The sequence below is a fragment of the Arvicola amphibius genome, chromosome 14 (genome assembly GCF_903992535.2).
Source record: "Arvicola amphibius chromosome 14, mArvAmp1.2, whole genome shotgun sequence".
Classification (NCBI taxonomy): domain Eukaryota; kingdom Metazoa; phylum Chordata; class Mammalia; order Rodentia; family Cricetidae; genus Arvicola; species Arvicola amphibius.
The window spans coordinates 56,519,755-56,536,001 of NC_052060.1; the positions used below are offsets into that span (position 1 = coordinate 56,519,755).

The 16,247-nt window shown below is 38.4% G+C and overlaps 1 protein-coding gene across 1 annotated transcript in view; it reads left to right on the forward strand.

Moving 5' to 3' along the window:
- Positions 1-16,247, forward strand: part of Adgrl4 (adhesion G protein-coupled receptor L4) — a 91,261-nt gene that overhangs the window by 59,704 nt on the left and 15,310 nt on the right. Inside the window, exons 8-12 of the mRNA XM_038311490.1 lie at positions 194-399; positions 1,458-1,634; positions 2,723-2,926; positions 5,299-5,519; positions 5,637-5,703. Coding sequence (XP_038167418.1) covers positions 194-399; positions 1,458-1,634; positions 2,723-2,926; positions 5,299-5,519; positions 5,637-5,703 — 875 coding nt within the window. The remainder of the gene's footprint in view (positions 1-193; positions 400-1,457; positions 1,635-2,722; positions 2,927-5,298; positions 5,520-5,636; positions 5,704-16,247) is intronic.

The following is a 16,247-nucleotide window of genomic DNA, read 5'->3' on the forward strand; positions in this document are numbered from 1 at the left end:
AATAGTTCAGAGGTCAAATGTACGTCATGAATGTAATCTGATAATGCATACACGGGATGTTGTACTTCACATTGCAGTCAGGGTTTTCACGATGTCTGTAGAGTATACCCGTCATCTACTCAGTCTCTGTGTGTTAAGAGCTTTAATGCACTTTCATTTGTGAGCCCACCGACTACGTTTATTTGATTGACAGGCAGTGTCGTAGTTGCATTCCTGTGTTATAAGAGTGTTGGCCCTTTGCTTTCCCCATCTGATGACTTCTTACCGGACTCTCAAGATGATGATAATTCTGAAGAAAAGGAAAAAGTCATTTCTTCAGTGATTTCTGCCTCAATTAGCTCAAATCCACCCACACTGTATGAACTTGAGAAAATTACATTCACACTAAGTCATGGAAAGGTAAGTTGTCTGGAGTTAAAACTGTTGTAATTGGAATAAGCTTTGGCGGCATTACTTTGATTATATGTAAGTTACAGAGAGAAAGCATATTGACAATTAAACAAAGCAGATAACATAGTTTTCATCCTTCTTTTACAGTGGTAAGAATAGAACCCACCTTTTCCTGTTCAGTGTTTGTACTCTACCAAAGAACACCAACTCCAACACTCAACTAGTATTTCTAAAAAAAAAAAAAAAAAAAAAAAAAAAAAAAAAAAAAAAAAAAAAATTGCTTTCGTAGTTCTTCTCAAAGCTTCTTGTCAATGCCAATGAGTCACATGTTTAATATTCTAGGATGAAGCTCTCCCCTTGTTTGTTTTAAGTACATTATTAATTTTGGAAGTTTCTAAACCTATGGCTTTAAGGATATAACAATGTTATTTAAGAGCTTGTGAAATGATTCAATGAACAAAACCTGGCAACCCTGAATTTATCCTTCAGAACCATATGGACATCACAGAGGGGAAGACAGCCTTTCTGAGTTGTCTTCTGATTTCCGCATGGTTAACATGCACACACACACACACACACACACACACACACACACGATGTACCCACATAACTAGACATCATGAACTAGGAAAAGTCTCTTTGATTTTTCCATCCCATTTTCTTCTTCTTTCCCATTTGCTTTTTCTCACTTCTTAATTTTTTTATTTACAAGTAAAATGTAAGATCAACAGTAAATACACAGTGTTTTGGTCAATATTGTCTTTTTAGCATATGATTGACAAATGCTCAATAAAAGAGTAAGCATTTGCTGAATAAAGACAGATGATTTTTGTTTGAAATATACATGATCTCACTTATTAAAAATCATCACTCTACAAAATTGAAAAACTATGTAGCATTGCTGCAATATAAATTTCAAATCTACTACAAAAGAACAGATGTCATGTATCAGCATTGATCCTATATTTACATGTTAAGCATGGCGCTAATTCTATCACTGATGTTTTAAATACAACCAAACCAGGGCTGACGAATATTGTCTCATGGGTGAAATGTCTATTTTTCAGGTGTCAGATAAGTACAGGACACAGTGTGCCTTTTGGAACTACTCAGTCAACGACATGAAGAATGGCAGCTGGTCTTCTGAGGGCTGTGAACGGACATACTCAAATGACACCCACACTTCGTGCCGCTGTAGTCACCTGACACACTTTGCAATTCTGATGTCTTCCAGTACCTCCATTGTAAGCCAAGCTTGGGCTGTGTGTTCACAAAGCTGCCCATCATCCTTCATCGTCCTTGCTCTTTCTCTTCCTACCTCACATCATCAAAAAGAAAGATCCTTTTATATTTTAGTGGGAGCCAACTGTAGGTTTACTGGAATTGAAAAACCTTGGAATTTTATTTTGGTTTGGTTTGGTTTTGTCTCTGTTTATACATAATAAGGAATTTTCAGTTTATTTCCTATCTAGGATTTTGTCTGGTCCATAACATCTGTTAGGTTGCTTGTTAAAGGTAATATCTTTCCATTGCTCTGGATCTTGAATATTGCTATAGTTAACCACGCTTTAGTGCCATGTTATCTAGAGACCTTTCCCTTTATAATGGGTCATTTTGATACCTGATAAAAATTAGGCACTTTTTTGCTCAATATATCTTTAAGAATATAAAACCACAAAGTTTTTCAAATGTAAAAAATTAAGGTAAATATACTTGTAATACTTACTTTTCATCAGGTCATTGATTTACTTCCATTAATACTTATAATCCACAAAGTTTATTAAGTGTCAAAATACATTTGTTTAAAGTAGTGTCAATTATAAAGATGAAATTTCCAGAGTGTTAAGGAGGAAAAACTTCTAATTAACCACTCATTTCCATTCCAGTGCCAAATACACTATTTTGATCTTCTACTTGTTCCGTTTCTCTTTTACCTTTGTTTAATGTGTTTTAGATGAATCACCTCATAGACATAAGCCTTGGACTTACCACTGATAAATCTGCTTTAATTAACCATTTTCCCATTACAATGATGAATTACCTTTCCAATATCATGCAACTGATGGTGATAACATTATTCAGGCATGTACTAATATATACTATGCTTAGAGAAAAAAATCACTAATTATAGCACTGTTAGCCCGCTACATGATTTATATCGGAGTTCTCTGGATACCAAGTGCAAGTTTTTCTCATCTAAATGTACATTTTTATTTTTACATTTTATGAGTGTTTTGATTAATGCTTCCCTGAGAAGTTCATTAGGAATTGTGGTCCCTTTGATGAGTCACTCAGTCTTCCTCTTAACGGCGCTGTTATTATTTGCCCTTAGGGAATTAAAGATTATAACATCCTGACAAGGATCACTCAGCTTGGGATCATCATCTCCTTGGTTTGTCTCGCCATGTGCATTTTCACCTTCTGGTTCTTCAGCGAGATTCAAAGCACCAGAACCACAATTCACAAGAACCTCTGCTGCAGCCTCTTCCTGGCAGAACTCGTTTTCCTTGTTGGGATTAACATCAACACAAACAAGGTATGCCACCTGCCCCCAATGCTTTCTTCTCATTTTCTCTAGTGTTTTCTAACTAACAAGTCACATAGACATGAACTGTAACAAAGGTCTTAGAGCGTCAGACATGCCAGATAATTGCTTATCTTTCCTAGGTTTTTATAATGCTAATATATCTAAATGACATACTCATAAAATTTATTAAATGAAAAAATTCCTTCAATATGTGAATTATTGGGAGAACCAAAATTTTATACCACAGAAACACCTGGTTTTTATGGATGATAAGCAAGGACTAAATGGAAGTGGAAACAAAGTTTGTTTTAGGATTGAGAGTAAGCACAAAACTGCTGGAGTGAACTGGGTCCTCCCCAAAGACTTCCGTATTTCATCAACCTGGTTCTGCACAGAAGCAGGTCCTAGAGTGGAGTTAAACATGTAACACAATTATTAAAAAATTGTAGTCATGGAAGAAAATTGGAGTTTCAGACTGGCAGAGCCAGCAGACAAGGTCTGACTTTAAGTGGAGGAAAAAAGGAAGAACAGTGCACTTCAAAGACATCATGGTTGCCATGGAGTCCTTTGAGGAATCTTTTACTGATCACAAGAACCCTCCTTGGTCTCTAAGCAACCAGGATGTCTGTAACCCAGGGGATGGCAGTAGCCCCAGCCCTATTTTAGGGTGTGAATAACACTGAAGTTCACACAACAGCACCAGCCAGAATTATACAGCTTTAACTTTTTTATTTTTATTTACTTTATGAGTGTTTTACCTACATGAATGTATATGTACCAATTGCATGCCTGGTGCCCAAGGAATTCAGAAAATGCCATTGGATCCCTTGGAATTGTAGTTACAGATGGTTGTGAGCCACCTTGGGCGCTGGCAACCATACATTGTAGGCTGCAAGAGCCCGTGTTTTAGTTTTATCTTTCTCTTTCTTCCTTTCTTTCTTTCTTTCTTTCTTTCTTTCTTTCTTTCTTTCTTTCTTTCTTTCTTTGTTTTTTAACAATCTTATTTTACATAGCAATCCCAGTTTCCTCTCCCTCCCATCCTCCTGCTCCCCTCACCTTCTCCCCACCACTCCCATTGATTCTTCAGAGAGGCTGAGACCTCCCATGGGGAGTCAACAAAGTCTGTCACAACACTTCGAGGTAGGACCAAGGCCCTCCCCCCTGCATCTAGACTGAGCAAGGTATACCTCCATAGGGAATAGACTCCAAAGACCAAGTTCATGCACTACGGATAAATACTGGCTCCACTGCCAATGACCCACAAACTGACCAAGCCACACAACTGTTACCCATGTTCAGAGGGCCTGGATGGATCTTATGCAGGTTCCCCAGCTGTCAGTCCAGAGTCAGTGAGCTCCCACTTACACAGGGTCAACTGTTTCTGTGGGTTTCCCCATCATGGTCTTGGCCCCTTTAAGAGCAGTGTTCCTAACCACCTAGCCATTGCTCCACTACCTATGTTGTTTTAATAAGTATGCTGTGTGGCCTCTCCAGTAATAGATACTATTAATTTTACTAATTGCTAAATTTAGTTAAATTACTAAAATTTAGTAAATTACTAATTACTAAAATTACTAATCAGATATGGCTAGCTGCCTTTTCTATTAGTTCTTATAAACCCAACTGAGGGGCTGGAGAGATGGCTCGGTGCTTAAAAGACTCATTGCTCTTGCCACAGACCATAGTTCAGTTCCTGGTACCCACATTTGGTAAATCAAACCATCTGTGAAGTCCAGTCTTGAGGAATCTGACACCATCTTCTACCCTCCAAGGATATCACACGTACATTATACACAAACAAGCAGATACACAGATGTACACTTTTTATGAAGCAATTTCAATCTAATTCCAGTCCTAAATAATAAGTAAATACTCATGAAAATGTTTAACTAGAACATAACTCAAATGACCTTACAACTAGAAGCAATTCTGCAATGGATATTTTGGTAAAATGTCCATTCATCCACTTTAAATTTTGGCACTTAAAATCAAGATGCTGACTTTGTTTTGTATGATTTAACAGTAAGTTGCATTCTTTGAACTTCATTAAAATGGAAGGAGAATTATCTCCAGACAGACGTCAGTTTAAACCATCACATGGCCACCCAGAAACAGATAGTTGAGATGTGAAGATTCCCCAGTTTATCCTAGAACATCAATGCACAGCAATGACAAATCTCTGGACAAGTCACTAGCTTATCCCAGGTCTGTTGACACTTCCATTGATGAAGTGCTTTTAGATCGGTGACAAGTAGCACATCTGAGAAGCAGGACTGGGGAGACAGTCGTGAGGTAAAGCGGCACATTCATGAGGAAATGTGAGACGCTGCGATAATTGGAAGGCAAATGTTGCTCAGTTTCTTCCTTCTGTCACCTTGTAGCTGGTCTGCTCTATCATCGCCGGCCTGCTCCATTACTTCTTCCTAGCTGCCTTCGCCTGGATGTGCATTGAGGGCATACACCTGTATCTCATCGTTGTGGGGCTCATCTACAACAAAGGGTTTCTGCACAAGAACTTTTATATCTTCGGCTATCTCAGCCCAGCTGTAGTTGTTGGATTCTCAGCGTCCTTAGGATACAAGTATTATGGTACCACCAAAGTGTAAGTAAAATGGATTGTGAGCATTTGAAAGACACTCTTGGGTACTCGGCATATCTTTGAGAATGTTTTGCTGTGGTCCGCGCAACATGTTCACTGACTTTATCTCTCACTTTTCAGATGTTGGCTGAGCACTGAGAACAACTTTATCTGGAGCTTCATAGGACCGGCGTGTCTAATCATTCTTGTATGTATAGAACAACTGCTATTAGAACTCAAAGGTCAGCTATAGTCGAGAAGAAATTTCCAAAATCAGAAATTCTGCTTTGCAAAAACTGATTATGAACATTTGGGCCTGTCATTTGGTACCATTTAACATATTGAATTAGGGTGGAGAAAAATGCATAACTTATAAGTGAAAAGCAATTTCCACTCATTTACTCTCTTGGGGAAGGATAGGATTTTACATAGTGTAAAATAAGGACGGCAGACGTGTCATCTGTCTTCTATGGAGTGTCTCTGCATCCTGAAACACTGAAAGTGTGCCAACCACTTGATAATCTAGCATTTCAAATGTTTACGTTATTTAATCTTTTATCGATGATCGGTCATCTTGGAAAATTAGACCGTCATCTTTAGAGTTTTGCCATCTTTATGTACCCTGTCATCACAAAGTGATTTAAAACTAAATTGCAACATCAGAGACAAGAAACCACTACTTCTCACAGGCCGACAAGTCAACTATTGATAGTCCTATTTCAACAAGGAAGAAGGCCTTTTAATTCTCATTGAAAGTGGTTTCAAACCTACAAATTTGGCGGGTATTATATGTTCCATTCTGAATAAAGACATTTTTATATGTCTCACGAGCACTTCTGAGGGCTGAAAGTTTTCGGCAGCCATTCTGAATATAATAGTCTGTCAATGAGTCAGGGAGGTCTGACGAGATGCAAGAACAGGACGAATTGTTAGAACAACAGCTATGACAATATTTTGGACAACTTTGTCCCATACAATTTGGCTATAAACTACCCTCTGTTTGCCCTTTTCTCTCCTTTTTCTTGAATCTTTTATGGTCGTGAGGGAACTGCTAAGTAGAAATGGCTTCGTATACAAGCTTGTCTTGCTAGTGATATAGGTAAAAATCAAGTACATTAAAAATTATGCTTCCTTCTGACCACAGATAATTGTTTATTATTCTCAGAATTAATCAAGCAAATATTTTTAAACTACTGGCTCTATATCTACCTCAATTATTTGATTTAACATAATTTATTGCAGCTCCAGTATTATAGTCCATGTCATAATACAGATCAAGTGGTTTCCTATTCCTTCAGCACCATTGCTGGTTTTTATGAGTATTTCATGTGAAGACATTTTACGTGTTCTATTCTACTAATTTCTTCTCAACAAAGCAAGTGAATGTTCAGTAAACAATAATTCTTCATGCTTATAAGAACCATGGAAATTTAGGAATTATGCTGAAAGCAGGAAGAAAAGAGGCTATGTTTCTCCAGAGCGAGATGGGGTAGTATTTTTCTCTGAAGTCATGTTTTAAAGCTGCTTATAAATGGAGAGAGATTCCTCAGAGTGGATTACTCAGACTCTGCATGGATGATCTAAAACTGAATTCTGAAAACTTCCAAAGTGTAAATAAACTCCATCACGATGTTTTAGTTTGAAGTGAGCAGATTGGTTCACCTCTTTGCACTCTTAGCATGCTGATCTTTCTCGGATTAACCAGAAGGTGGGGTTCTTCCCAACCAAAACATTCTAGTTACTGTGTCTTATGAAATGTCCCAGAGCATTAATTAATACATCAAAGTGAATTAGTTAATTCTAGTCATCCTGACTCTGCAGCCACACTTGCATATCTTGATAGTGCAATGATATAACATAGTTCCATTGGAATGTTTCCTCCTGCCACAGAATAGTTTCTTGCTCAATTGCAAATTCAAAGGAACTATGTAGTAGTCGTATTCTTTCTGTAGACAGTGGGGCAGCAAATGTCTCAGCATAGATGGTTCACAGCTGCAAGTCCTTGGCCACAACGGAGTGCAATGTTTCTAGAATTTTTTGGTTTTGCTACCAGTGTTAAGGAAAGATGGTAGTCACCCAAGAAGAGTAGGGCATGGTGAACACACTTTTATGAGCTCACTGTCTCATAGTTGGAAGCCATATGTGAGCACAGAAGCCACCACCCACTTCTGATTAGGGTTTCCTGTGGTCTTCATGCTTCCAAGAGTGCAAAATAGGACAGAAGGAAAAGAGTTATCATGCAGTATTCCTAAAAATGAAAGAAGGGGGAACACACAGAAACGTCAGCTCTTCTACAAACAGAGAGATACATCTAGGCATACTGGTGCATTATTCTAATCTTAGAATTTCAGACATGAATAGAGGAACATCAGGGCCCCATAGTTATCCTCAGCTACAGAGCATTTTCAGATCAGCCTGGACTAAAGAAGAAGGTCCTGTTTCAAAATAGAACATGACAAAATAGAAAGGAGAAAAGGAAGGAAGGAAGGAAGGAAGGGAGGGAGGGAGGGAGGGAGGGAGGGAGGGAGGGAGGGAGGGAGGGAGGGAGGGAGGGAGGGAGGAAGGAAATAAGAAGGCAAAGAGGAAAAAGAAAAAAGGAGAGAAAGAAAAGGCAAGGGAAAAAGTGAGGTAAGAGAAAGGGGTCACATGCTCTCCAGGTCAAGTGGTGGGGCAAACAACTAATAGAAAGTGCTGAATGGAAATATGGTTGCTTCTCTCTGATGATTAAAAGGGATCAGAATAGAAATGGAGAACTATAAATGCCTATGTATAAAAAATACATGGATATCATCCTATAAACCAAAATAATAAGTAATTAAAGAATTAAAGGACAAAACTAAAGGGATGTCTTGAAGTTTCCCCCTCACAGTAGGTGGCCAGACCCTTCTGTTCTGAAGGAGGAGTCACTGGACCTGGACAAGAAATACACAGACTGCAAGACCCAATCATACTACCTCCACAGTCCTCTACAGGACATGGACACACTGAGTAGACATTGATTCCCTTATGTGTGGAGTTCAGCTATTCCAATTTTATCGTTTTCCATTGGGGGACAGCAAACATCTATTCATTGGAAAATCACTGGGAATGTTTTGGTAGGAAGACATACTGAACCCTATAATTAATTTCCAAATAGCAGAGGAGTGGTACAGTCCTGAGGATACTGTAACACAGAGACAGTTTAACAGTGACTCCTCTGCCTTCAGGAGCTCCAAGGATTGCATATGGCACTAGTGGAAAACGGAGGGAATAATGATGGAGGTCTTGGGAATGCATGTCTCCCTTCCTGTTTTCAGCCTTATCTTGCCATACCTCCCCACACCACAGTCTTTATCCTTCTAGGGACACTTGCTTGATCTTAGTGTTTCCTCTGAAGGTCTTCTTTCAGCAATGACTAATCGGTGCAGAGATTCATGGGACCTTTCCCACACTTGAAACTATTCTATTTTTCTAATGTGTTCCCATAAAGTTTGGATTCTAATCCTCTGCTGTGTCTTTAACACTTTACTTATTGCTGTGTATACTTTTAGGCAACCCTAGAACACAGAAGTATCTACTAAGTCCTTAGCAATCATTTTTGAATTTTAATCAATTTTCAAATAAAACCATAATAAGGCATGAAGCAGCAAGAAAGGCCATGTGGTCTGTCTTTGGGTAGTTGATTGCTCTGTGTCCTAGACTCCTAAGGATAAATGAAGAGAGTCATACCAGAATAACTCAACAATGCAATGATAAATATCATTTATAAATATCATTTATAAATACCATGTATAAAATATCCATTCTTTGCAATTAAAAAGGGAAAATCCTGAATTATTCAAAAGCAAATCTTATGTTATGACTCTCCTATTCTTACCTTTTGTGCTCAAAAGTCAAACAAAAAAGACAACTTTGGAAACAGGATTTCCAAAGCCCAAAATCATATGCATTAGAATATGTGTGATCAAATACAACCCCATGCGCATATGTGTGCCTGTGCCGATCCTAGCTGTTGAAATGTTAGTGAATATGTCACAGCATTTAATTATAACAAAATATAATATATGTGCCTGCTATTATCTGCTATTGTGGTTTAAAGTACATGCTGCCAAAAGAAAAGTTAACTAAAATAGAGAAAATAAAATAGAAACTTAACAAATATAAATAATATTGTTTCTAGATTAAATCAAAGTATAAGTTAAGTTTTAAATCACAATAGGTAGGGGCTAAAGAGATGGCTCAGTGATTAAGAGCATTGCCTGCTCTTCCAAAGGTCCTGAGTTCAATTCCCACCAACCACATGGTGGCTCACAACCATCTGTAATGAGGTGCCCTCTCTGGTTTTCAGGCATACACACAGACAAAATGTTGTATACATAATAAATAAATAAAATAAATATTTTTAAAAATCGCAATAGATAGTTGATGATGATGGTTTTATGGCCTTGAATGATGCACAGGCCATGTCTGAGTTACATGGATGCTGTGCAACCGTTAACAGCGTCATCTTATATGATGTCCTAAATGCCACCTACAAGAGCACGCCACCTTTAATGTCACTTGAGTGTTTTAAGACTAGAGCTCAAGGGTGTGCTAGGCTTGATGTCAGAACATACAATTCCTTTGAGACAAAATATAAATGAGAAATAACAGAATTATTTCATCTACGGTACCTTTTGCCATTGTAGATATGTTGTTTCACACACATAACATTTAGTCTGGTCCGATAGAGTTAAATGCTAAGATATTTGAACAGCCATGTTTCTCCCTTGATTATACAAAAGTCTTTTCTTAGATATTAACTTATTAATATGATGGATCCCTTGAGTTCAGAAATAAGAAACCTGTGGCACTGTTGATTCTACCTAAGAATCATGTCATTTAAAAATTTAACATTCCGACTACACATGAAAGGATCCACCATGCTTTTGAAAGTAAGCTGGATGGGAAAGAGACTTCTAAGTCTTTGGGAAGGAGAGCTTTAAGCTAAAGATAATTTCCATATTTTTTCAATATTTTTAATCTTTAATGTTGAGTTCTTTTAACCAAACCTATTCAAGCCATTAGATTCAAGTATACAAATATAAAAAGGAGTTTACAAAAATTAGATCACTTTTAAATAGAAATTGAATGTTCCTATAGACATATGCCCAGTTATTGAACAGTAAGATTTTTTTCTTTCTTTTTTTTCTTTTTTCTTTCTTTCTTTCTTTCTTTCTTTCTTTCTTTCTTTCTTTCTTTCTTTATTTCTTTATAGTTTTTTTTTCAAGACTGGATTTTTTTGTGTAGCCCTGGCTGTCCTGGAACTAGCTCTGTAGACCAGGCTAGCCTCAAATTCACAAAGATCCACCAGCTTCTGCCTCCTGGGTGCTGAGATTAAGGGTGTGAGTCACTAACTCCTGGATAAGATTTTCTTAATTGAATCAAATACTAATTAATCTATGTCCACAAAAGGAATTTTCTGTCTTTTTTTTAATTGAAAATAGAAACCACAGTTTTCCCTTCCTCTACTCCTTCCATCTCCCCACCTCTCTTCTTTCCAGATCTACTCCCCTTAAGTCCCCCTTCAGAAATGAGCAGGCCTTCAATAGACAAGAGCAAAACACAGCAAAACAAGACACACTAATACAAGCCAGACACATTCCTCATAAAGAGGCTTGACAAGGCAACCAAATAGGAGGAAAGAGACCCAAGATCAGACAAGAGTCGGAGAAATACCCGCTGCCACTTTTAGGAGTCTCGCAAAAGCACCAGGCTAACAACTATAACATGCACAGAGGACCTGGCACAGAGCCAGGCAGGCCTGAATGATGGCTGCTTCAGTCTCTGTGAGTCCATATGAGCCCTGCTTAGTTGACGCAGTGGCCCATGTTCTTGTGGTATCCTACATCCCCTCTGACCCCTACAATCAATCCTTTCTCCCCCTCTTCCACCGGGTTCCCCAAGGTGTTACACTCACCCCACCCACACACCACTCAGGTTTGTAGCATTCCCCCTCTGGTATGTCCTTCTGTCTTTAATCTCCTAGCTCCTTTTGAAGAAATGCCAATTAAAAGTACTGAAAATGAATGTTCGCCTAATTCACACAAGGTAGGACTTGCACACCCAGGTTCTGAGATGTCACTACATTTTGAATTTCATGATTGCCCAAGATTGAAAAACAAAATAAACACCATAAAACTGTTTATTCCACGTTACACCTGACTCCCTATAAGGCACTACTCCTGTTACAGAACTGGGCATCATTATCTGTACCCCAAGAAGACACACTTGTTCCCTTATTCCCCTATTCTGGAGAAAACAATTAAAGTGGCCACGTTAGGCACAGAAAGCAAATAAAGGAGCTCCATTTCTTGTGGTCACATTGGGAAGAGGAATGAAGAGATCCAGTGGTCATCCTGAAGTGAGATTAGAGGAGTTTCAAAAGAAGGCCAAGCATATGCACATCTAAGCAGTCCATGTGGTCATCCTTCCCTGACCCATCCTTGTCTCTGTAAAGCCGTAAATCTTTTCTTGGAGAAAGGCGTCTTCATGAAGGCTGACCCAGGCTTTGCTTTTCTCCGGAAGAGACAGCTGAGGAAATTCCTTTCTCTTGGTTGCCTTTGTATTGCTAATTTTATACTTAAAATATCTCTTTAGAATATATATATATATATATATATATATATAATCATATACATGTATATATCCACATGTGTGTCCATACACACTTCAGTCAGGTCATTTATGCTTCCTTCTGTATCTTTACTCTATATCCTAACAGAAGATTATTCTGTTGTATGCATGTACCCACTCAATTGCAAGCTAACAAAAAAAGAAACAGAATTACCTGTAGCCTACAGTATATCATATCTGTCTTTCCTCATTAGAACCTACAATTTTACCATTTCTATGCTTGCTTATTATGAGTGTGTATTTAAAACTTCCCTAAGGATGAATATTTGCTTCCAGCACTTCCTTATTAAAAAGCAGTGTTGCATAAAAAACCCAAGTCCCTCCACAGCTGCATATCCATTAAGACAGTCTTAGGAAGCATATCGTGGAGGTAGAAATGCAAGTATGTGCAGGTTTTTAAATTTACATAATTATCCTGTAGAACAATTATGTGAATTGATTTTTTTATCCTGCCAATAATATATGAGAAAGCTTTTATTCTAATATCTTTGCCAATACTGGGTATTATTACCTACTGTGGTATCAAACATCGTGATGTTAGAATAAATAAAGACATAAAAAGAAAGGATTGCAATAGACCAATTATGACTGGACTCTCAGGAGAGTCCCTTTGTACTTGTAAGATAATACTGTAGAAATCGGGGTTCCCACTTGGTGTTCTTAGCCTCATTGCTAAGGAATTTAAGGATGGACTCACACAGAAGCTCAAGGAAAATTTTAATAGAGTTTGCAAGAAATACTGCAGCACACACGAGTTATAACTCTCAGCAACAGCCTGGAGGAAAAGGACAGAGTTAAGAAGGAAAAAGAAGAAAGGAAAAGAGAACGGAGACAAGAGGAGGCAGGAAGGAGTGGGGAGGGAGGGGAAGCAAGGGGAAAGAAGGAGAGGAGAGGAAAGGAGAGGAGAGGAGAGAAGGGGAAGGGAAGTGAGTGGAGAGAAGAGGGGAGGGAAACTGAGAGGAGTGTAATTCTAAGAAGGAAAAGAACATCATTCCATTAAAGGGTGAACTATTCCTCTTCATCTTTAACACATTGTAAGGTAGACCTGCTACCCTAATTGGTGGTCTTCTGTGCAGGGGATTGCCCTGCCAAACTGGCTTAATGCTTAACAGAGAAGGCAATGGCTTGGCTCTACATACAGTGAGGTTCCACTTTACTGTAACACAGATTTGTTGAACACTGGACCAAAAAGGCTTTATTATCACTCTGTCCAGGGCATTGTGGGAGTTCGCACCCCCTGCAGGTCATACTCCCCAGATTACAGTAGTGATACTTCCAGAAGACAACCCAAAACATCGCTAGTCACTAGTCTCCTGAAGACCATATCCCATGTTTCCTTCACCTGGAACTGCCTAGTCTAGACGGGACAGTTAACAATAGCTGTACTCTTGTACAAAAAGCTCAGACAAGATAAAGTGCAGTCAAGCAGTAGGCACTGAACATAAGATAACCACACTAAAGCTCTTTTAAGAAATGCTACTAATTTTTTATTTTAATCTTGCGACGATCAGACCACCATTTTCATTGAAAGTTTCAATTTAGTGCCAATATGTCTTGGTTCCCAACTTCCAGTGATGTCTGAGTTTAAAGCATTTTAATAGCCCAGTCCCTCTGTATACTATATATTAATAAGTAGTTCAGTATCTGCAACATTGTATTTGTTTTTCATATTATTCTGGTCTCCTTGAACAATAGATAGCTAGAATTTTTTAAAGAGACAAAGTGGAGGGCCTGTCTTCTGAGAGGTAAAACGTGCACTATAACTGTTGCATTGCTGGTTTTCAATATGTTCTCATAGATAGGAGCTGTGTTGTTACTGAAAACACCTTCAAAGATAATCTTTTGGGACTCACTGGAGAATTTCAAAAGAGTTAGATAAACTTGTAAAAATTAGAGATAAAATGAAAATGTGTTTTAAAAGTACCTCAAGTCGCTTGAACACAATTATAAAAAATTGTCTAAAATGATGCCGATCGCAAATGCTCCCTTGGGAGCATCCTTCTGCAGCACCGGTTCGATGGTGTAGCCCAGAAGAGGAAAGCGCTAACAGTGTTGGTAGGTCCACACAGTCATTAGAATTAGTACTTGGTGTACATTAGCATAATCTTTTAATCTTCACAAAACCTTTTAATATGTCTCAGTTGATCCTCGCAGAAGCTTCTGCAACACATGAAAATAAAAATAGAAACAGCATTTGGTAGATCAGATTTCGCAAGAATTTTGCACTCTGGTACTATAATCTAGACTTATCTGTTTAGAAGTGCCTAGAGGGGTTCTACTATTTATAATTTAAGAAGCAGATAAATTTCTGTAAGTGGATTGATTACAATAAAGCAAATCATTTATATTATCTCGAATCAAAGTCATAAAACCTTTAAGAATCTGTTCGTGATGAATTTTTTAAAAATTGTTTAATTTAGTCAAGAGGCAAGTACATATTCCGCTCACTCTCTGCGCTCTGAGAGTAGCGCAGGGCACTTGTACAAGCCCGTCTGCAGCTAAGCAATGCCCGCTCCAGCTGTGTACACTCTAATGGTAGCTATTTTGCCTTCGCATTGTTCTTGGGATCGAGTCAGTAACCTTGCACAGGATTTCTTCGAAGGGTAGCCTGTTAGTTTATCTCCAAGCCATGGAACCTCCTGAGAGCAATAGTGGCCTTTAAAAATACTTCAAACTAGTGCTTTTGTGTAAAGAACCTACAAAACAGCTCTGTTCCAAAATTATTTTTTAAATTGGGCTTTTTGGTCTTTTTATACAAAAAAAAAAAAAAGTTACTTGTAGTTAAATGTAAGCAGAGATGCCACATCAGTTAAATCCTATGTGACTGACCATAATGGCCATCCCAAGGCTCTGCTACTAAACCACCAATGTCTGGGTATGTTTCTGTGAACTTGGTAACTACCTTGTACGGACATAGTGTAAGGAAATAGAAGTGGATGTTCCTCATGCCCTTCCATGCATGTTGAACCACATGCAAAGGAATGTACTTTGCATATGTGACTTGCACAGGACACCCCTGTAGATATAGCAGAAGCTGGGAGTAGACCACATCAGATCTCTCTTAGTTTACCTCAATGTAACTTACACAGAATGCCAACCTGAAAAGAACACTGTTCAACAGTCCAGGCAAAAAATGACATGCAGACCCTTTCGATAGGATACATGGCATCTTGTAACCCACCTGGTCAGGTTACTTAACAGTGGCTCTCAACGCTTAACTACATTGACTGTTGGGTATGTCACCTCTGTCCTTCCACCGCATCCTCCCTCTGCGTAAGGAATCGCTTTGTCTCAACCCCTTCTCATCTTTTCTCCTACTTAAGTCCCCCTTATCTTGTATACTTCAATTCAAACATTGCCTAAAGGAAGTCGTTTCTAATCATCGGCCTAGAGCAAATATTCAGCTTATGCTTTCAAAATGAGAAGGCTGTATTTTCTTCTTGTGAATGCTTTCCCCGATTCCAATGCGTGTAAGTTCTTTAACTATCTGATTCATGGCTGGCCAGTACTTATCTTCTTTGGGTGAATATAAGGTCTGTGAAAGGAAATTATGGTGGGTTTTTCTACACTGTTTTGTTCTTCAGGCTGAGCATGCAGCAAACACTGAAGTTGTGCTCTTGAGGAAGTGAATGATACACTAAGATGAATTTGTTCAAACACACTCATTCTTTTCCCACAGAGGAAATGGAAAGAAAGAAACCAAGCATAACACTTGGAACCTTTCCCTAAAATCTGTCACGTTTACTTTGCTTTCTTCTTAGGAAGGATTATTGTCTCTGGCCAGGGAGCCTGTCTACGGTGTGTTTTCACCAAAACATGCAATGTGGTGTTTTAAATTCATCTGAACAAAGGAAGGTCCTGGCTAGGCAGTGCCAGAGGTCTCAAAGGCAGCATGATTAGTGAAGGAAGCATTGAGGGGGTCCTTTATGTGCCCTGCATCTCTAGTACAGATATGAGGATCGTGACAGTAACTCTACAACAGAATTACTGCAAATGGCATTAGAAGAATATGAATATCATTTTAAAAGTAAGAAGGAAAATATTATAATTTGGGAAACAATTTTATATTATTTCCACTTTACCCTTTATATTAAAATG